Source organism: Podarcis cretensis (assembly GCF_951804945.1).
Source record: "Podarcis cretensis genome assembly, chromosome: 1".
NCBI classification, from domain to species: domain Eukaryota; kingdom Metazoa; phylum Chordata; class Lepidosauria; order Squamata; family Lacertidae; genus Podarcis; species Podarcis cretensis.
Window position 1 is genome coordinate 12,903,338 of NC_137170.1, and position 21,930 is coordinate 12,925,267.

At 43.1% G+C, this 21,930-nt stretch overlaps 1 protein-coding gene and 1 long non-coding RNA gene across 6 annotated transcripts in view; one reads left to right on the forward strand and one right to left on the reverse strand.

Moving 5' to 3' along the window:
• LOC307208969 overlaps nucleotides 1-21,930 on the reverse strand; it is a 380,739-nt gene that overhangs the window by 237,354 nt on the left and 121,455 nt on the right. The window lies entirely within an intron of this gene.
• CDCA4 (cell division cycle associated 4) lies at nucleotides 397-11,721 on the forward strand. Of its 5 annotated transcripts, XM_079962412.1 has the most exons (4): nucleotides 428-524; nucleotides 2,412-2,455; nucleotides 5,876-5,960; nucleotides 8,514-11,721. In XM_079962412.1, the coding sequence occupies exons 3-4, from the start codon at nucleotides 5,922-5,924 to the stop codon at nucleotides 9,261-9,263; spliced, it is 789 nt and encodes a 262-aa protein (XP_079818538.1). In that variant the 5' UTR covers nucleotides 428-524; nucleotides 2,412-2,455; nucleotides 5,876-5,921; the 3' UTR covers nucleotides 9,264-11,721. The 5 variants fall into 5 exon arrangements, with proteins under 5 accessions (XP_079818537.1, XP_079818538.1, XP_079818541.1 ...); XM_079962411.1 differs by lacking the exon at nucleotides 2,412-2,455 and having other exon boundaries at nucleotides 397-524; XM_079962415.1 differs by lacking the exons at nucleotides 428-524; nucleotides 2,412-2,455 and adding an exon at nucleotides 626-1,558.

Here is a 21,930-nt window from a genome sequence, read left to right on the forward strand (position 1 = left end):
TAAACGCGCGTGGGATTCCCCTCCGAATCCTGCCCAGCCTTTGGCAAGCGTTTGAAACTTCGCCTGCCTCCCGGCCAGCCACTTACAGCCGAGGGGCGGGGCTGGGTTCCATGGCAACGCCCTGCACCAATGCCCGGCCGAGGGCCCAAGAATGAGAAGGAAAGGCGGCTGGCGGGTGGGCGGGACTAATCTCCGTAGCGATCTCCACTCCCCCTCCACACCAGCGCGAATGATCTCAGCGGAGAGCATCTCCCCCGCTTCCCTCGCGACCCAATGGGAAGGCCGAAGCCTGCGACGGGCGGTGCCGAAGGCCTCCCACGTGCCTCCTCCGCGCCAATAGCAAGGTGAGAGAGGGAAGAAGGAGGCGTAGGCGACCGTTTCTTTGTGGGGTTTGACAATAAGATGGCGCAGGGGGAAGGGGGAGGAGCTCCCGGGACCGTTGGCCCCGCCCCTTTCCTCTCAGGCGCGGAGCTCGTCGAGGCGGGAGCGGGAGCTCGTCAGGGGCAGGCGGCGCGGGCCGGCGGGTAAGAAGAGCCGGGCGGCGGGCTGGACCACGGAGGGGGTCGCTGGCCCCGGGTCGGTGACTCGCAGGAGGTGGGGGGAGGAAGCGGCGGGGCCGGGCCGGCCGAGGAGGAAGAGCCCGCGGAGGGTCACGGAGCCGCGGCTCCAAAATGGCGGCCGAGGAGGAGGAGGAGGAGGACAGGATGAATCATCCCGCCCGCTTCCCCTGGCGCCCCGCAGCAGCAGCAGCAGCAGCAGCAGCCCCGTCGAGTCTTGCCCCACATGCGCTACTGCCCCGTCCGGCTTCTCTCGTCGCCGAGAAGCAGCAGCTTTTGCTATCCTCTCCTTCCACCCGCTTTGGCCCCGCTCCAGCAGCAGCCTCGCTCCCCGGCCGGAACCTGGTTCTACCTCCTTCGCCTCCTTTTCTTCGCCCCCCCCCCCGCCGCCACATCATCCCCGTCTGATCATCAGGAGTGGGGTCGGCGGGGGGGGGGGGTTGGCGGCGGCTGCAGCTCCTGTTTCCCTTCCCCACTCGCGCCCCGAGCCCTTTTGAAACGCGCTCATCCCCCGCTTCCAGGCACATGCACGGGTGTTTCCACACCCACGCGGGTCCCTTTATGTTTCTTACATCTTGCCCACGTTTTCTCTTTTCTGCCCGCCCCCGCTGGAAAACCTCTGCTGCTCCTCTTTTTCTCTTCCTTTTTTCTAGTGGGGGAGGGGGGAGCAAGAGAAACATCATATGCATACACACACATATCTATATCTCTCTCTCTATATATATATCTATATAGATAGATAGATAGATAGATATATCCCCCCTTTCATCCATAGATCTCAGGGCAGCTCGCAACACAATGTTTCTCTTGCTCTCCCCCTCCCCCACTAGGAAAAAAATTGCCCCGATTGAAACCTGGTCTCCTGGTCCCATCAAGCCCCTCTTCCCCGCACCCTGCAAGCGTTATAGCGTGTTCCTTTCCTTTGACACATGCACACGTACATGTGTACCTTTCTTGCAAGCAACCGTGGCATGTCTTCTTCGCCCGCCCATCAGTAATAGGTGGGTCGAAGCTTTGGAGGTGTATGGGTACAAGCAGGAGTCCTTGGAAAGTTGGGTTCTCATATCTCTTAAGACAGCACGGGGGGGGGTCTCTTTTTTGGTAAGAGGCTTAGGTGGTCTTGTATGTGGGATGTGTGTCTGATGATTTAGAATAAAGATGTGTCAGCATTTAACATCATCTACCTGCCTGACTCCTTTATATACCTTGACTGCTGTCCTTCATCTCCACTTTTGCCCTGCACCCTTTCTTGAGTATTGCCTCTCAAAGCAAAGTGTAATATTATCTGTGTTCCTGCCTTTTTATCCCTACCTTTGACTTGAAATTCTTATATCCTCTTCGGCTTTTTCCTCACAGCCATTGCATGCTGTCTTCCCTATTGCCAAAGAATTTTTCCCATAATTACGTCATCATATTTATCCATATATAGTTTTCATCTGAGACTTTCCATCTTTTGGAGCAGTTTCTCACTTCCCCATGAATTCTTCAGTTATCCTGTTCTTTTTGTCCTTTCTGTTACACCATATTTTTGATTCTCTGGTCTACCTGATATTCTGAACTATCTTGAATATTATGCACTGTACTATCCCTTTTACAGAAACAGTTTACAACACAGTTGTAAGAATGCTTATTCTGAAGTCAGTCCAAGGGGATTTGCTTATTAGTAATTGTGTTTAGGAGTACAACTTTAGTTTATTACAATTGTCCAAGGCAGAAGTTTTCAATTATCTAACTTCACAGTATTTCAGTTAATAATTCTGTTCTATTTGCATAGATCTCTTTCAATTGTTCAACCCACATTTCAGTTGTTTTTATAGCCTTATAACATAGGACATTATTATTTCAATAATGCAGATAAGAGCCTGAAGCTGAATTGTTGGTTGCTTAAAGCGACTGAGGTAAGATTTGATATATGGGACTTCTCAGTTTTTAAGCCTGCTAGAAGGTTCAGACCTAAGGCGACTGAGGTAAGATTTGATGTGTGGGACTTCTCAGTTTTTAAGCCTGCTAGAAGGCACAGACTTTGATAAGCCAGAAGAAGCCAGTTTATAGGGAGATGCCTACCGGATCAGATCAGTCCATCTTAGTACAGTGGGCAGTTGGATGCTTCCATTAATCCCACAAGCACAGAACAAAGGCAAAAATACACTGTTTCCATTCCAAGTTAGTGGTATTCAGTGGCATGCTGGCTACTTTTGGATACATTGCCAAAACATGGTTTTTAACATCAGAAGCACAAACCTAGCTGCACCTCTCCTCTGGGGCACCAGTGAAGAGAGAATTGGGTTGTTCTGCTTCTATTCTATATTAACCACAGTAGTGTATAGTCTGAACCCTGACAATGGTTAACTTTAACTATGTTTAATTAAAACAAGTTAGCTGAATAAGCTGTGGCCTGAAGTCGGCATGTTTCCACTAACCATAGTTAAGATTGGCCACAGTTTGTCAGAGTTCAGATAAAATAGCAAGCTGTGGTTAATCCAAAATTAAATGTAAAGTTTCTAAATTCCAAATCAGAATGAAGAGGTATATGCGAGCCTGGGGGAGGCTAGGTTTGTTCTTTTATCTGTAAACTATTGGTTAACATTGTGTCCTAACCAACTATTGATAAGTATTCACCATGAGTTTGTCTAAACCCCTTCTATAGCCATCCTAAACCAATGAGCATCACCCATGTTTTGTGGCAGGGACTTTAATAAAACCATGTTGCATGAAGTACTTTTTGTCTCTCCTACATCTACTACACATCAATTTTTATTAAGTAAAACCTTGGTTTATTAAGGGAGGGATTCTATTTGGTTTCACCACACAGTGCATGATTTAAGCTGTTGCTCTTAGCTGTCTTTTTCTGAACCAAAAAGCTCCACACGTTAGCCTTTCCAAACATTGTCCCTGTACTTAATTTTGCAAGACTCTTCAACAAGCCTCCCTTTTTTGTGTCTTATAAGTTCACTCAGGGCTAGAAAAAGTTCTAGGCATTCAGTTGCCCTAGCACCCAGAAACTTGATCTTGGCAGCCCTATGCATGGCTTGTGCTTAACTTCATCTTAAAAACCTTAAAATAGTTTTCCAGCTGGACCAGCCCTTGCCACGTCACTTTGGTAACTGTGTTATCCACACATCCTACATAATCTAGTAATTTCTTAGCCTCTTGTGTCATCCTCCAATCCTTCTCATCTCAAAATTGGACAGAGTTGTCTTTACCATCCTGTACACAGAAACATTGTTTCCTGATTTTTATCTCTATATCTCACACCAGCATCCCACCCTATCCATGCAACTTACTGCAGTCTGTAAAGTGCCACCTATTTTTCCTTACTGTAGTAACTTGAAAGAAACTAGTCTCTAGTTTTTGATGGTGATTAAGTCCTAGAGACTTTAGCTATCCAGTTTAATGGTGATTACGTCCTAGAGACCTTAGCTATCCAGGCCCCCACAGCCCATCTTGCATTTTATCAAATATCATGTAGCAGATCACAGATAAGTCCTCTCAAATATCTTTCACAGTTACATTTAAATATGGTGACATCACCTTAGCCCTCCTGTAGTTAGCTCTTGAATGAAGCACTTGGTATCCTATGCAGGGCACATTTGTACAGTACTGTGGATTTTCTACTTTGGTAATCATGTTGTCTGCTCGTATTATGTGGGTTACTTGGATTCGATCCACAGCAACTATATCTTTTTTGCAGGAAAAGGGAAATTGTAGAATAGCATCAATAAATATTAATAAAGTAGAGAAGTGCAGATGAGTAAAGGGACAGGTATCTTGGCATGTAAAGAAGCAAATACAGTGGTATATGCTAACCCAGAAATATTACCTCGGGTTAAGAACTTTGCTTCAGGATGAGAACAGAAATTGTGCTCCAGCAGCGCAGCAGCAGAAGGAGGCCCCATTAGCTAAAGTGGTGCTTCAGGTTAAGAACAGTTTCAGGTTAAGAACAGACCTCCAGAACAAATTAAGTTCTTAACCCGAGGTACCACTGTAATAAGCTTTGAAGCACAATAAAATCTGATAAGTAACTGGTTCATACCCCAGGTTTCAGAGATCCATGAACTATACATGAGCAGTAGCTAAAGGGATTAGCTGACTGCATCTAGCTGGTAGATTTTCATTTCCCCATTGAGGGAGAAAGTAATTAGCAATTGTCAGGACATACAGCATATTTCCAAGGGATGCAGGTGGCGCTGTGGTCTAAACCACTTGCCGATTGGAAGGTTGGCGTGATGAGGTGAGCTCCTGTTTTTCGGTCCCAGCTCCTGCCAACCTAGCAGTTTGAAAGAACACCAAAAAGTGCAAGTAGATAAATAGGTACCGCTCCAACGGGAAGGTAAACAGTGTTTCTGTGCGCTGCTCTGGTTTTGCCAGAAGCGGCTTAGTTATGCTGGCCACATGACCCGGAAAAACTGTCTGCTGACAAACGTCAGCTCCCTCGGCCAGTAAAGTGAGATGAGCACCACAACCCCAGAGTCGTTCATGACTAGACTTAACTGTCAGGGATCCTTTACCTTTTTACAACATATTGCCAGTCTCAGCAATATTGGTGAGTGGGCAGGGGGTCACCCAATGAAATTGATGGCAGTAGATTCAGGACTGAAAGTACTGTATTAAAGGCTGTATTTTTAACATGTAATCTATTAATGTTTCACATTCATATGTTCTAACAAGAACATTAAAAAATTGAAAATCTTATTAAAATTAGCAGTAGAAGTGAGTTCCTTTACCCTGGGATACCACAGCTGGAGTTGAGGGCATTGGACAAGAAGTACCAGCCTTGTTGACAATGATACTAGCTGCTAGCTCCTACTGTTGCTATGTGAGACAAACATGAGTGAATTGACAGTTTCTAATTATAAGGTCACCTACCATTGAAGTCCGTGTCTGTATTCAAATCAAGCATTTTGAAATCACATCCCTAATTAATAACAATAGGTGCCCTTAGACAAGTGTGGGCCGCCACCAATGCTTTATCCTTCACCACCACCCATCTAAAATGTGGGAATAATACTGATCTGTCCTGCTGGGTGTTTGCAAGGATTGCAACACTGTAATATATGTGAAATGCTTTGAATGCTTGGAAGCGCTACATAAATGTTTCAAGTTTCATCAGCCATAGCTGCAGGGGCTGATTTGGGAGGTTTACTGCATACTTTCTGCGAGCCTAGTTTTCACTTCACATTATTTTGTCAAATGGGAGAGGGAATGCATATGGGAAGAGAGGAAATAAGTTTGCTTTGAAAATGTTTCTGTCATATTTTCTGTGAATTTTCTTTCTAACTGACGGAATGCATATTTATTTTTTCACCTGCTGCTCTCAGGTAGGTGGTGTTAGAACACTTGCTGTATGGAATCTTGCTCTGTAATATGGGGGAAGAGGAAGGACTGCATCAGACACAATTATTGGTAAGTACGGTAACTTGTGGATTAAAGTTTGTCTGGTAAGCATTACTGGACTTAGTAAGTGCTCTCAAGTCACAAGGTGCAGGGACTCAAGGAAATGGGAATTTAATGGGTTAAATAGTTACTTGTGATAATCTCTGCCACCATATATGTCTTGACTTTAGTAGTCTTGTATTTGAAGTAGCCCTGAATTCAGGTTGGTCATAATGCACTCAGCTCTGACTTGCCCTGGTTTTTCTCTTCTATATAATCTGCATGGAAGTAAATCTTCTTTTTCTGTTTCACTGGAAAAGGAAGACAAGAGAGTATGGTAGGGGTGAAACTAGAAGTCTCCTGTAATGGTAGAATTGGAGGGTGCATATTGCTAAACAAAATCACAATAGTCGCTGGATCCATGTGGTGGCAGAAATCTGTCCATATCTTCCTCATTACAACCAACAGATATGTGGGATGAGTTGATTTTGAGAAAAAGGTAGTGATTATCTTTGGCTCTATGATCTCTCATCTTGCTTGAATCTCAGGCTTGCCAGTTCCCATTTCCCCTATGGTTTTGCAGTTGCCCTTGAACTGGGCAAACTGATTTGTCCAAATTATTTTGCCTTTTTCGGATACACCCTCAAACCCTGGTTTGATTAGTTCATGAAGTCTGATTGAATTGAGCATGTGGGCCTGAGAATTGGGAATGAACAGGCTCTGTGCCACCAACTTTGTATTTTGGTGCACTCATCTGGAACACACTTAACTAGCCTTGCTTTGGATGTATTCCCTCACCTCCAATGTCTGGGGGACATGTCTACTCAGCTATTGTGAGAAGAATAGTTTTGTTGTGGCGCCGTGATGAGCATTCCCTTCCATGGTGGATTTCTGCCAGAACAACCACCATAAGACACAACTTCAAGTCACCAGAGACAAGACCAAGAGGGACGCTGCTTTATTTGTAGCAGCATATTGATATTTAGAGTTGGCAGGAGGAGTTTGAAAGAGAAGAAGAGAAAATCATTGTTTATTAGAATCATAGAATGTAGAGTTGGAAGGGGCCACAAGGGTCATCTAGTCCAATGTCCTGCAATTCAGGATTATTTTGCCCGATGTGAGTCTTGAACCCACAAGCCTGCAATTAAGAGTCTCGTGCTCTACCGACCGAGATGTTTGTAGTTCCTAAGTGGGTCAGAGAGCTGCTTGATCTCTTGCAGTCTTGCTTCTTGTTAAACTAGCAGGAAGATGAAAGCATTCGCACAAGTATTTCTTTCCTACGGAAGGGGCTACAGCTCAGTAATGCTTTGCATGCAGAAAGTCCCAACATCTCCAGCTGTGGCAGAGAGAGATTCGTGTCTGAAAACCTAGAGACTCACTGCCAATCAGTGTACAGAATGCTGAGCTATACCAATGGTCTGTCCATTTCATATGTTTAAAACCTTGCTTGTGTTGAATCACAACGCAATGGTGCTAAATGTGATTGAGACTCATCTTCCTAGCAAATATGCCTGACACATTTAAGAACCTCCTTTTTCCGCATTGCAAACAGCAACAGGAGCTTTTCGACACCTCAGTCACGTAATCCAAGATTATCTGGATGAGGGTTAATAAGGTGAAGCTTAGTCCAGGCTATGGAGATTTTGATGATAAGCAGCACAGAAATCAAGAAATAGGTAGGCTGCCACTTCTAGGAAGAGTCATGCTCCCCCTGAAAAAGCAGACTGGAAACTTGGTTCTGCATCTTGTTGCTGAAATGGCACCACCAGTTTTGGTTGGTCTGCCAACTGCAGACTTCCTTTAAAAATAATTGTCTGACAGCTAGACTATAGCCATTGACCTATGCCTGGCTTGGAGTCCAGGATCCCTTAGGGAGCACTTGAATCTCTCCCCCCACACACACACACCCCCATGGATGTGACAAACTGGATTTAGCTCTGCTCCTTATGGCCATCTTCCTTTCTCAACAGTAGTATCTGTGCTCTGTAGCACTTTCCATCGGCAGACTCACAGGGCTCCTATGGTCTTTAGGAAATCTTTTGAAAACCCCTCTCATTCGGAATTGTAAATATTGTGATGTTGTATGTTGATTCTTTCCATACCAAGAAAAAGGAATATAGAATCAGCTTGTATTAGCTACCCTCTCATGCAGAGATGCTCTGCTCTGGTGCCAGGATGTCTGAACGTACCTTGTAGCTAAATAATTCAGAACATTTATTTACTGGTCCCAGGTTAATTGTCCTGGAATAGAGTGGCTGTGCACAAGCTATCTCATGAAGACAGTACCTATTCTGTATTGATCGAATGTTAGGTGTGTGCGAATCACATTTGAAAATGATTTTAACTCAAGTTTTATTTAGTAAGAGGAACCTGCAGATTATTCACTTGTCAAAAGCTGGTTTCACCTGGGGTGCCATTGATATTACTTTGTGTCAAATGCAGAGTTTAATTTCCAGGGTACAGACTAAAGGAATGCCTTATTAATCTCAGTTTTGTAATAAAGCTGTTTGATTTTAAATATAAAACCTTAGAAGACAAGCTCTGGATTTGTTATCTAATAGCATCTTGCTCTGTTTTCAACAGGACACAATGTTTGTACGTGGACTGAAGAGGAAATGTATTGATGGAGAGGAAGATATTGAAGGAACTTTAGCTGGTTTTAAAGCCATTCCCTCATATAACCTCCAGCGCCAGTCACTACTAGACATGTCTTTGGTTAAACTTCAGCTCTGCCACATGCTTGTTGAACCTAATCTGTATCGTTCAGTACTTATAGCCAATACAGTACGGCAGATTCAAGAGGAAATGACCCAAGACGGAACTTGGCAGATGATAAATGCACAGAGTACAGGACCAACCTCTCTTGATCGGCTGGTTTCAACAGATATTCTCTGTCGGTCTTCGAAGGAGCAAGCTGAAGAAAAGCTTGTTCAAGGTTATAGTGGCTTCTCAAAAGACTTTGAAGACGCACAGTCAGAAGAGAGTTCAGAAATCTTAAGACCTGCTCCACTACAAGCTCCCAGAAACCTGCAGAGTAATGTGTGGGACATGGAGAGCCCTCCAGAAAATAGAGGAAACTTCCACAAGTCATTGGATCAAATATTTGAAACCTTAGAAACAAAAACTCCTGACTCGGTTGAAGATCTCTTTTCAGAAGTTGACAGTTCCTATTACAATCTAGACACAGTATTAACGGGAATGATGGGCAGTACAAAAATGGGACACTGTGATGTACTTGAAACTTTTCCTCAAGCAGCCACAAATTCTAACTCTAACTGTAAATCTGACCTTAATGAGCTTGATCATTTTGTGGAGATTCTTGTTGAATCTTGAGACAAAGAGTGAAGGAGACATCCTTTAAAGAAGCCAGATCCCGAGTAGTGAAACTTCCAAATAGTTTATCTTCTCAAAGCTGCACATGATCTTCCAAAAAAGAAAAAAGAAAAGAAAAAGAAAAGCACTTCATTTTGCAAAGTTGTGTTAATGTCTAAAGTTAACCTGCAACTTGTAGTGTTTGAACTTTACATATTTTCAGCAGCCACAATTCAGGGAGGTATTCTAGGCACATCAACCAGTTGCCAGCCTACTGATTTTGAAACCTTGTGACACCCCTATGCCATGCCACAAACTGCGTTAGGAACTTCCTGGGGTTTCAGTCGTGGCTTCTCATGTCAAAAGACTCCTGGGTGCACAAGGTTAGTCACACCATTTCTCTGTCCTGAACCCATACATTCCCCAGGCTGCCTCCTTGGGGCCCAACACTTCCAACACCAGATCCTTCTAGTATTTAGAAGGAGCTTAAAATGGTGTAGCAAGATTCCTCCTCCCTCGACCATCTCATCCTCCCCTGTAAGGTGCAAATGCAAGATAGATTCCAGCCCTCAGCATGCAAAAGGTGGGCTGTAAGGCCTCTGCTTAAGTTGAAGCCCATATTTTATCTAGGCTGGGAACCTTCCACCAATCCTTTGCATTTGCTTTTGCTGGTTTAATCATATGACTTTAGTGGGACTACTTTTGAAGTAATTGGCCTGAGGACCAAAGGTTTGGTTTACCCTCCCCACTCCTTTATCCCAAGTAAATACTTCAAAGACTTCTTTACATTTATTTGCCGTATAAGCTCTTGGAAGAGCCAAAAAAGCAGCGGTGCCCATTATCCTAGCTAGCTTTCTCTGTCATTCTTTCTTTTCTGTTTTTAAATAGTTAATAGATTTGAAAAAAATGTTTATCAGTATTCAGAACCTTTCAGCTATTTTCTGAAGATATATTTTTGCTATAAATCTTCTGCCAACTGCTTATTTAAAACCTGAAATATTTGCAGTTGTATTTTTTTAAATCACTTTGAAAAAGGGATTTTTTTTTCTCCATACCGTGGGCCTCTCTCCACAGCTCAGCAGAAGTGTGTAAATATCTGACTTCTTAAGGTAGGAGCAGTTGACAGCAATCAGTCTTGGGAATACTATGAAAAGCAGCTTTCTCCAATCTAGTGCTCCCCAGACATTTTTTATTTGCAGGCGTTTTAGATTTTAACTGCCATTAGCCCCAGTCAACACAACCATGTTGGCTGGGGCTAATGGAAGCTGCAGCCCTAAACATCTGGAGAGCACCAAGTTGAAGAAGGTTGGAGTAAAGAGTTAAGTTAGTTTTGACATGTGAACATCAGAGAAGGAGCATTCATCAAGCTGCAGGAGCTCTTGATGCCTAAGTTCAAGCCATGTTTTTGTTACCTTCAAGCATAAATTATGTGGGTTTTATTTATAAGTATTTATATGTTTGTGTCATCAAGTGAATTATTTGGCTGAAGTTTACCATCCTACTTCTCTGTGTCTGGGGGGAAAACACCCCCTTCACTTGCACTAATTACTACAAGACTGTTACAGAGGCCTTTCAAGAGTGTTCTCCAAACTTAACTTGCTCCACTCATGCCAAGTGTGAATAATGCGTTCAGCTGAGTCATGATTAACAGATGTTACCATAGCAGGTTAACATTGAAGAAAAAGATGAAATTGTTTGAGTGCATATGAATTGTCTTAACTCCTAGAAGCGGTTTCCAGTGAGAGGGTGTGTTATATGTGATAACCTTTGCAATACAATTGCCCAACTTTTGCCTTGGTAAACTGGTAATACAGGAAACAATACTGCTTGTGGGAAAATAGAAAGCGTTGTGAGTACTTTGATTATTTTGAAAAAAAAAGTTTCATTTAACAGTTAAAGGAGTATATCTGCCACCTGGCAAAGCAATTTTAGCTACCTTGCATCTGTTTGCATAGCTCAATGGAAATGTTGCTTTTTAAAACTCATTTTGATTTCTGCAGCTGTGACACTGTATGCAAAAGACACATGTCAAAATGTTGGACGCCTTATCTCCCAGCAAAGAGTTGTAATATCTTTGCAATGGGAATTACCATAGCCCTCAAAGCCAATATGGCTGCGCACCATGCACAACCCGAACAACTCTTTCAAAGCATAAAGATCCTTGTCATTGTGTATGTATAGCTAAATGTCTTTGTCTTAGTTTAGGTTGCAATTTGAAACCACTTTGCATAAGTAGCCCCTCCTGAGGTTAATGGGGCTGCTTTCAAGGAAGTGGTTTCATGATTGCGGCCTTAATAATTTAAGTGCTTTTGAAGCACCTGATTTGAAAACAGCAGTGTATGTTTTCCAGACCTGGCAGGTAGATGCCTATTTCTGTAACTCAGTTTTTGTGCCAGATCATGCAGTTTGTAAGGGGAAACTTTCTAATGCATTTGAAAGTGATTAATGTCTTTTTATATTAAAGTTGAATATGAAGTGACTACTTTGCTTAGTAGGTTCTTTTCAATCTGGATAAATTCTGTGCCTGTTGGTAACTTGTACTTAAAGAACTGGACTCATGAAATTGCTTCATCAGTGCTAGCTGAAGGGTCATCTTAAACTGGAAAATCCATCACCATTTATTACAAGTAATCAACCCCCTGCAATGCAGGCATAAACAGATGTCCCATAGGGGTGCAGCTGATCAATGGCAAACAGATTTAATTGGTTGGTCCATAATAGTATGTTTGAAAATGCCAATTTCCAGCATTGCAGGTACCTTCCATTCCCCCTCATAGCCCTACCTTTACTTTAGCCACTGCCTCTTCTCTCGGCACCTGCTCAATATTTCCTTTTACATCTTGATTGTACCTCAGGGATGAGGAATCTACAGGTGTCAGATCATGGATGATGGGAGCTGTGAACTTTCAGATGTGTTGACCTGCAAGTTGTTCATCTAAGTTTTTGCTCTCACTTGAATTTTGGCATGTGCCTGGGAGCCCAACACTTTTATGTGTGAATGCTTGTTTAAGATGACAGCTACCAGGAGGAGTTGGCCATATTTAGTCAGTTGGAATAAAAAACACAGCTCTTGCAGCTGATCAGACTCCAATCAATGAAAGTATATGCCACAATAACTTAAAACAGGCATAGGCAAACTCCAGCTCTCCAGATGTTGTTTGGGACTACAATTCCCATCATCTCTGACCACTGGTCCTGTTAGCTAGGGATGATGGGAATTGTAGTCCCAAACATCTGGAGGGCCGGAGTTTGCCTTTGCCTGACTTAAAAGCTAAGGTGAGACCCCCAACATTTACTTGGTGTGTATACACTTAAAAGTGCATTAAATAGCAGCACTATATAATTTTTGGAAAAGATGGCTAAAGCAACTATGAAAGCAGTAGACTTATGTCATCTGAAAACCAGCCACTCCAACATATCAGAGGAGCTCAATAGTTGTCCTGGGAGAGCAGGAAACTGCTCAAGTGGTGCAAAGGAGGTTTTGATGGTGGTCTGCACTACAAGAGCAGGGCTACTATTCAGGGTCTACCACCAGCCTTGCAAGATACACTGCCACCACTACTGTCCAGCCAGCCTGGGACAGGAGACTCTCAGACCTTAGCAGACACCCCTAAGACTCTAGAGAAATGGCAGTGGCTCTTTACTCCTTGAGCCTCAGGATCACTAACTTAACAGCAAGTGACCAGGAACTTAGGAACTGCGTTCGGTACAAAGGCTTCACCCAAATAGACACACGCCAATTTTAAATGAAGTGGATTAATAAGAAATAACAAAATAAACGATAGCATAAAATGGAATCAAAATTCTCATAAAAACTATAGAGTTAGAAAATCCAGTTGTCAAAGCAGCTTGGAATTGTAAACCAGAACAAAATAGAAAATTTAATTTAGTCTAACTCTATACATATTGCCAAGCATTGAGGCTACCAGATATAATCCATGGCAATTCGCTGGTGTATGGGGTGTTACTAGGGTTTAATAAATCTGGTGGGGGACGGCACATTATCCTCCTCCTGGGGTAGTTTGTCTAGCTGTAGTCCCCATCCTGCGCTCAGCTCTCACCTGTGGCTCCTAGAAGCTATCAGCATGCAACAATGGCCACACCCCAGGAAACATCTTTAACTAGCCAGCTAAACTAGGTAAGGTGGTCTCAAGCCCTTGGTGAATTATGGACTTTCCCTGCATGCCAAGACTGCTAATGTAGTAAAAACAACATGAGAGGCAGCAGCACTTGCGAGTTATAGGTCTCTGAAGCCACAGCAGGCGCAGTGATACTCCAATGGTTTGACTTTGCCCCCCCCCCCCCCGAGGCTCACTCCATTGTTTTTCGAGACGGGTGGATGCCAACAATAGTAAAAAATAAATATATTAAAACTGTGGTGAATGCCCTGAACCCATCAGAAGGCTTCGATGCTAGAATCTCCTGGTACTTTTGTTTTCCTGCAGCAGAAACTATTTCCAAATCACCAAGCCTCTTCTCCTGCCCTTAAAACACAGGAGCTTTAACTTGACAAGATCATTCTAATTGCAAAGAAGCAAATCTCTGTCCGAATGCCACCTTTTACTCAGATGCCTAAGCAAGGGGACAATTGTCTCGACACCCTCTTTTCCCCCCATTACGAATTGCCACCCAACACACTTGAAGCTGATTTTGGGGAGTCATGAAAAGGCAAGGCATGGATAGCTGCCCTTACTGTTGCTGAACTGTTCCTTCCAAAGAAGGGCAAGAGAAAATTGTGAGATTTTTCTATCCCAAATATCAAAATAACTTGGTTGGCCTTTTGCAGTAGGCACCTTGACTTGCACAGCAGGTGGGAGGCAGAGAGGGAGACAGCACACTATTTGCTGCTCTGCCTCCAGCAGCAAAACGCCTTGGTCACACCCTGGTGGCTTTCGCTGCAGGTTTCCAAATGTTTGTTTGCCACCCAGGGTAGGGAGCAGGGAGTGGCTCTGAGGATGATTGGGAGCAGAGAAATGATTGACAGAGAAAGATGAAGCAACTTCTCTGTGCTGCTGTTCTGCTCCAAGTTGCTGTCTCTCCCATGATGCTTTTGCAGCAAAGAAGGAAGCCGCTGGGCTTTTCATAGAATCGTAGAATGATGGAGTTGGAAGGGACCCAAGGGTCATCTAGTCCAACCCACTGCAGTGAAGGAATCTCACCTAAAGCATCCATGACAGATGACCATCCAACCTCTGCCTAAAAACCTCCCAGGAGGGAGAGTCCACCACCTCCCGAGGGAGTCTTTTCCATTGTCGAACAGCTCTTACTGTCAGAAAGATTTTTTCTGTATGTCTAGTTGGAATCTCCTTTCTTGTAACTTGAAGTCATTGGTTCGAGTCCTACCCTCCAGAGCAGGAGAAAACTAGTTAGCTCCATCCTCTCCTATCTCCTCTCAGTCTCTCTTTTCCAGGCTAAACATACCCAGCTCCAACTGATTCTCATAAGGCTTGGTTTCCAGACCCCGGATCATCTTGGTTGCCCTCCTCTACACGCATCCCAGTTTGTCAACATCCTCCTTAAATTGTAGTGCCCAGAACTGGACACAGTACTCCAGATGTGGTCTGACCAAGACTGAATAGAGCGGTGCCATTGCTTCCCTTGACCTCGACACTAGGCTTCTGTGGGTGCAGCTTAGAACAGCATTAGCTTTTTTTTGCTACTGCAAAGCCTGTTGCCCACTAAGACCCCTAGATCCTTTTCACATGTAAGCCAGGTGTTCTGCATCTTATATCTCTGCAGCTGGTTACTCCTGCCTAAGTGCAGAACCTCACAGTACATTTGTCCCAATGGAAATTCATTTTGTTAACTTGCGCCCAGTTCACCAATCTGTTAAGGTCATTTTGAATTGCTTCTGTCTTCTGCAGCATTAGCTACCCCTCCCAGTTTGGTGTCATCTGCAAATTTGATGAGCATCCCCTCAATTCCTTCATCCAAATCGTTCATGAAGATGTTGAACAACAGCGGGCCCAGGAAAGCCCGCGTCACTTTTCCCCGGGATGATGAGGAACCATTAACAAGTATTATTTGGGTTCAGTCAGTCAACCAGCTACAAATCCACCTAACAGTTACCGGTACCTCATTATTACAAGAGTTTTCATGTACCATGTAGCTAAGTTTCTCAGCACCCTTGGCCAGAACCAAGGAATAAGGTTTTGTACTAGACTGCACCATTTAAAAGTGCAGGAGGGAATATACAACACACACACACACATACACACACGGTTATTTATTTAAGTTGTCCCTCTGTACAGAAAATCATTTTTTTGGTATGGGGTGTTCAAAAACACACGTGCACATAGATACCTATGCAGCCTTCAATGGGTACAGCAAAGAGAAAGGCGCTTTTGCTTTTTATATGATCTGGACTTTAAAGCTCTGTGGTGCATAGGAGTGTTTAATGCAAAAGGTTAATTATGAGCAGCTCCCTTTGAGTACGTAAAACTGGAACGACTGTTGCTTAGCAGTGATTTACTCTGAGTCACAGCATTGTTTAATTATTGACTTGACTTATTCTCCACCGATTTCGAAAGTGCACATGCATTTTTTAAAAAACAGGCATAACCATTTTTGCCAGCCTCTTTTGATTGCGTAAGGGAGGCAAGTGCCATTGGGCCACAAACGACCATGGTAAAATTGCTGAAATTTGTAGGTTTGCGCAATACTGCCACCCCCCCCCCACTACCCTGCAGCGTTGCGGGGAGGGGCAAAGCTAGAAGAAGGAACAGAGGACCCCTTTCATACAAAGGATCCCAGGTTCAATGCTTGCCATCTCTAGGTAGGGCTCACCCTCTGAAACCCTGGAGCAGGGGTGTAGCGTGAGAGGGATGCTTGGGCAATCACCCTGGGCACATATGGGGGGGAGTGCGCACAGCTCCTGCCGCCCTCCCTGAGCCAGCCCTGCACCACTTAGCGAGACCACGTGGGGAGAACCGTGTGAGAGGGACGGAGCAACTGTGCACCATTCCATTATAGCCTCACATAAGACTGGGACTGAGGGATCACGGCTGCCTACCAGGTTCCCACACTGCCCTCCCAGCACTGCCTTGCAAGACTTGGATCCGGGCAGGGTGCCAACTGGAGAGCCATGCCACTCAGGACTGGTGTCACTCCAGCAGTGATGGGGGCTGGCAGGCAAATCTAAAGAAAAATGTAGTATAAACACTGACAAATCTTCCGGAAAAACAATCTCTCAAAGGACCTGTTGATGGCATTTTAACATTGTACTGTGGAGAGTGTATTAACTTATGGTCTGTGTGTGTGGTTTGGGAGCTGCACGGCCAGGGGAAAAACAATGCTGTCCAGGGTTGTAAAGACTGCAGAGAGAATAATTGGGTGTACTCTTCCCACCTTAGATCAAATCTATGCTGTCAGGTGCAATAAGATAGCTGCAGAGATAGCGCAGGATAGTACGCACCCTGGAAATTATCTCTTTCAGCTTCTGCCTTCTGGAAGAAGGTATAGGATTATAAAGACCAAGACTAGCCTGAGAAACAGTTTCTACACAAATGCAATTCTGGTTCTAAACGCAGCATAAGGGGTCTCTATAGTATATTGTATTTTAAAATGGCGTTTCAGAGTTTTTAGCGGTTTTTGAATGTCTTATGTAGATTTTCAATGTCATTGTTCTGTATGGAACAATGACAATAAAGATATCATATTTGTATAACTGGGAAACACTGGCCTGCGAGTGCTCCAATTGGAGAACAGTCTTTACCAAAGGTGTCATGAGCTTTGAAGACACTCAAACTCAGATGAAAGGGGAAAACGTGCTAAGAAGAAGGCACATTTGGCAAACCCTCACAGTGATCAACTCCTGCCCGGAAACCTATGTCCCCACCTATGGCCTCCACAGTTACTTACGGACTCATTGTTAAAACTGTGTTCATGGAAGACAATCTTACTCGACTACAAGTGATTGATGAAAATGAAAGGTGGGGGCTGGGCAGGTGCAGTGGGCTCCATTTGTCCTTCACCCCTGGCATGGGTATGCACACACACCCCACCTGAGTGGCATGGAGACATGCTCTGCCGCTGCCCTGGAAAACTGCTGCCTATCAGCGTAAACAATAATGGACTGGATAGACTAGTGCTTTGACTTTGTATAAGGCATCTTCCTGTGTTTTCCCTAGTCAAGGAAGCTTAGCTCCTTGGTACACCCGAGCTTAGGGCAATGACACCAGCTGGGAGATGGCTTGAACGGAAGCAGAGGAAAGCTCCAGTTGAATGCAATCGAACACTGGTGAGGGCTCATTATTGAACCTACTCAGCCGCCCATGTGGTCGTGTTGTGGCCAATGCTACCATTAGGCCAATGAGGCAGCCGGCTCTGGTGCAGACCCTAGAGGGATGCAATGCTGAACTAAGGGAGGCACAGTTCGATACAGATTAGTTTTTGTCATATCTTATGGATTTCTGACAATATGTTACTTTTATATTTTGAAGAATTTTAGCATTTTTGGAGTAATTCGTACATGAGAATTGTTTTCTAGGTATATATAGCAATAGCTTGAAGACTTCCGAAGTCTATGCTGTCACAAGGAGTATACTTCTCTTCATACAACAAAAAAAACTCCTGTATAATTTGCCTAATGTTTCCGTTGCTCTAAGGATCCTTCTCACATTCCGGGGTCAGTGACAAGTGGTGAACGCCGTTTCTCAAAGCTCAAACTTACGCTCAACTATGTTGCAAAAGAAACTAGTTGAACATGACCAAGCATCAATGCTTGACCTGAAGGAATCGGAGACAAAATTTGCAAAGGGAAAGTTACAGATTTTGATGTGCCCGGAATTGAAACTTTAAAGAGACTTAAGTTTTAACATCACAGTTATCAAGATTATTTGAAATGGTTTGCATGCTAAGACTTTTTCTTTTGTATTTGAGAAAGGTGATAAAAGTTTGTTGTATTGCTTATTCTTGTGATGCAAAATAAATTTAGTCACTTCCGTTGTTTAAAAATATGTTGATTGTCTTTTAACTGATTTCATTGAAAGTTGATTTGGTGTCCCCAAAGAAAAGCAGGATCTACTGTATATTCCTTCTGGTTCTGATTTAATGCACTATGGAGCTGGCGCTGAGAGAGAATTGCAGTGCTGTTCTTCCCAAAAGTAAAAGATTAACAGAAAATGTGCTAATGTGGTTGCTCCTGACGTTTTATCTCTTGGCAGCTGTCCTGGCACGTCAAAGGTTCTAGTAAATGGTAGGACACAGCTTGAGGCGGGGGGGGGGGTATTGCAGTCGTTCTTTTAATAGAAAGCCTGAGGAAAGAAGCCCTAGAAACACATATAATACTCACTTACCATACCTGGCATTTGGGTAAAGGGATGGACTGGCAGCCAATGCATGCATGTTTCCTGTGCCACAGCTGGGCAACAACTTTGTCAGAAAAGAAGCTGTCGGCCAACTTCATGCATACGGAAAAGGAGTTGAAATAAACGTGCAGGAAACTGTTCTCGTACACCTATGCAAAAATCATAAATCTACTACAGACAAATTTGCCGCCCAACAGTTGTGGGGATTGAGCAGATGAGGGAGCCCAGAGCAGGCCCGAGCTGTCTGTGAGTGCAACCTACCACCCAAATAATCAACATGTATGTATGCTGTTATTTGGCCCCATATCAACTGGTAATGTGCTGGGCAGGTGCTGGGCACTGGACTTTATTGTGGTGCCACCACAGCTCTGGAACACCCTCCCCAGGGAGACCTATTGCACATGCTATTAAGTGAGTGGTCAACCTTCTTTTTAAGTAGGTGTTTGGTGTGCCTACACTACTTTTTAATAATTTATTAAATCTCCTCACTCCCTCTAGTGTTAGGCAGCATGCTTCCTGAATGTATTTGGGATCTCTGGGTTTGACATAGCAGACGACACAGCGATTTCTCCAAGTAGCTCTTTATTTTGTAAGCTGGAATAGAACTGACTGCAAACAGCTCAGCCGGCCTGCTTTTATAGGCAGCCGGCTGTCAACATTGTAGCAACAACAGCCCAGCGTTTCCCGCCTAAAATAACTGACGTGGACCTGAGTGAAAACTATCTACAGACCTGAGTGAAAACTATATACAGTATCCCCCTGCTGGCCCAGGGTGAAACTTCACTACATAACAATTAAGTGAGTGGTCAACCTTCTTTTTAAGTAGGTGTTTGGTGTGCCTACACTACTTTTTAATAATTTATTAAATCTCCTCACTCCCTCTAGTGTTAGGCAGCATGCTTCCTGAATGTATTTGGGATCTCTGGGTTTTCAACCCTTTTTTTTTTATAATAATTTTTATTAATTTTCCAATTTTAGAACAAAGCAACAACAACAACATAAAAACATCAACAAATACAAACAAACACACAAATATAAGTTCTTAACCTCATTTTCATAAACCTCCTTTCTCGAACTTCCCCATACCTCACCCTTTTTGCATCCTTATTTTACAATTTTTCAGCAACCCTTTTTGCCAATTAAATTTACACTTGTTATCTTTCTCAGTTTCACCTTAAGTTATCAAACAATTTCAGCTGTAATTCTGCATCTTCCTTCCCCTTGACATTTTAGCACTCCTCAATTTTATAACAGTTCTTAAGATATACTTTAAACTTCTTCCAATCTTCCTCCACCGTCTCTTTCTCTTGGTCACGGATTCTGCCAGTCATTTCTGCCAGTCCCATAAATTCAATCACTTTCGTCTGCCATTCTTCCAGTGTGGGTAATTCTTGTGTCTTCCAATACTTTGCTAGAAGAATCCTTGCTGCTGTAGTGGCGTACATAAAAAAAATCTTGTCCCTCCTTGACACCGATTGGCCGACCATGCCCAAGAGAAATGCCTCTGGTTTCTTATGAAAAGTACATTTAAGTACCTTCTTAATTTCATTGTAAATCATTTCCCAAAAGGCTTTAATCTTTGGGCAGGTCCACCAAAGGTGAAAGAAGGTGCCTTCAGTCTCATTACATTTCCAACATTTATTATTGGGCAGATGATAAATCTTCGCAAGTTTGACTGGGGTCATGTACCACCTGTAAATCATTTTCATAATATTTTCTCTTAGGGCATTACATGCCGTGAATTTAATACCGGTGGTCCATAACTGTTCCCAGTCAGCAAACATAATGTCATGACCAATGTCCTGTGCCCATTTAATCATGGCTGATTTAACTGTCTCATCTATTGTATTCCACTTCAGCAACAAATTGTACATTCTTGATACATTCTTAGTATTGGGTTCTAACAGTTCTGTTTCCAATTTCGATTTCTCCACCTGGAAGCCAATTTTCCTGTCTTGTTTAAAAGTTTCCATTATTTGGTAGTAATGGAGCCAATCTCGCACCTTGGGCTTTAATTTCTCAAAACTCTGTAGTTTAAATTCACCGCTTTCTTGTTCTAAAATTTCAGAATATTTTGGCCATTTGGATTCCATGTTAAGTTTCTTCACCTCCTTAGCCTCCATAGGTGATAACCACCTAGGAGTTTTATTTTCCAACAAATCCTTATATCGAATCCAAACATTATATAGTGCTTTCCTAACAATATGGTTTTTAAAACCCTTATGAACTTTAACCTTGTCGTACCATAAATATGCATGCCAGCCAAACCTATTGTCAAATCCTTCCAAATCCAGAATATCTGCATTCTCAAGAAGTAGCCAATCTTTCAACCAGCAGAAAGCTGCCGATTCATAGTACAATCTCAAATCCGGCAGGGCAAACCCCCCTCTTTCTTTTGCATCAGTAAGTATCTTAAATTTTATTCTGGGCTTTTTGCCCTGCCAGATAAATTTAGATATATCTTTCTGCCACTTCTTGAAACAATCTTGTTTATTCACAATTTGTAATGTCTGAAACAAAAATAACATTCTGGGCAATACATTCATTTTGATCACTGCAATTCGGCCTAACAAGGAAAGCTTCAGATTCGACCATATTTCTAAATCTTTCTTTACCTCTGTCCAGCATTTATCATAATTGTCTTTAAATAAATTCACATTTTTAGATGTCATGTTAATCCCCAAATATTTTACTTTCCTTGCCACCATTAACCCAGTTTCGTTTTGGAATCTCTCTCTTTCAACATTTGTTAAGTTTTTTTCCAGAACTTTAGTTTTTTGTTTGTTCAACTTGAATCCTGCCACCTGACCAAAGAATTGAATTAACTCTAAAACTCTTTTTGTACTAGTGTCTGGCTCTTGTAAAGTCAATACTAGGTCATCTGCAAATGCCTTCAATTTATAGTGTTTAGCTCCGACCTGAACTCCTTTTACCAGCTGGTCCCCCCTAATCATGTTCAACAAAACCTCCAGGACTGATATAAAAAGTAATGGGGATATCGGGCACCCCTGCCGTGTCCCTTTTTCTATGGAAAGTTCATCAGTAACCACGTTATTTACAATTAGCTTATTTGTTCAGAATATATTGCACTTATACCATTTTCAAACCTTTGACCTACCCCCATCCCATGGAGATTCTTCTTCATGAACTTCCAAGAGATATTATCAAAGGCTTTCTCCGCGTCCACAAAAATTAGGACTGCCTTCGTATTAATATTTACAGTTAGCAGTTCCATAATGTCAATTATGTTCCTTACATTATCTGATAAGTGTCTTCCTGGGAGAAAGCCTGCCTGATCCTTATGAATCTCCTCCATTAACACCCTCTTCAGTCTTTTTGCTAAAATGTCAGCAAATATTTTGTAATCCACATTAAGTAAT

What these genes read in the sequence shown, in the direction of transcription:
- CDCA4 (XM_079962411.1), top strand. Translation starts at nt 5,922, where the DNA reads ATGGGGGAAGAGGAAGGACTGCATCAGACACAATTATTG. An exon ending in TGCATCAGACACAATTATTG is followed by an intron (nt 5,961 to 8,513) that starts GTAAGTACGGTA and finishes TGTTTTCAACAG; the next exon opens with GACACAATGTTTGTACGTGG.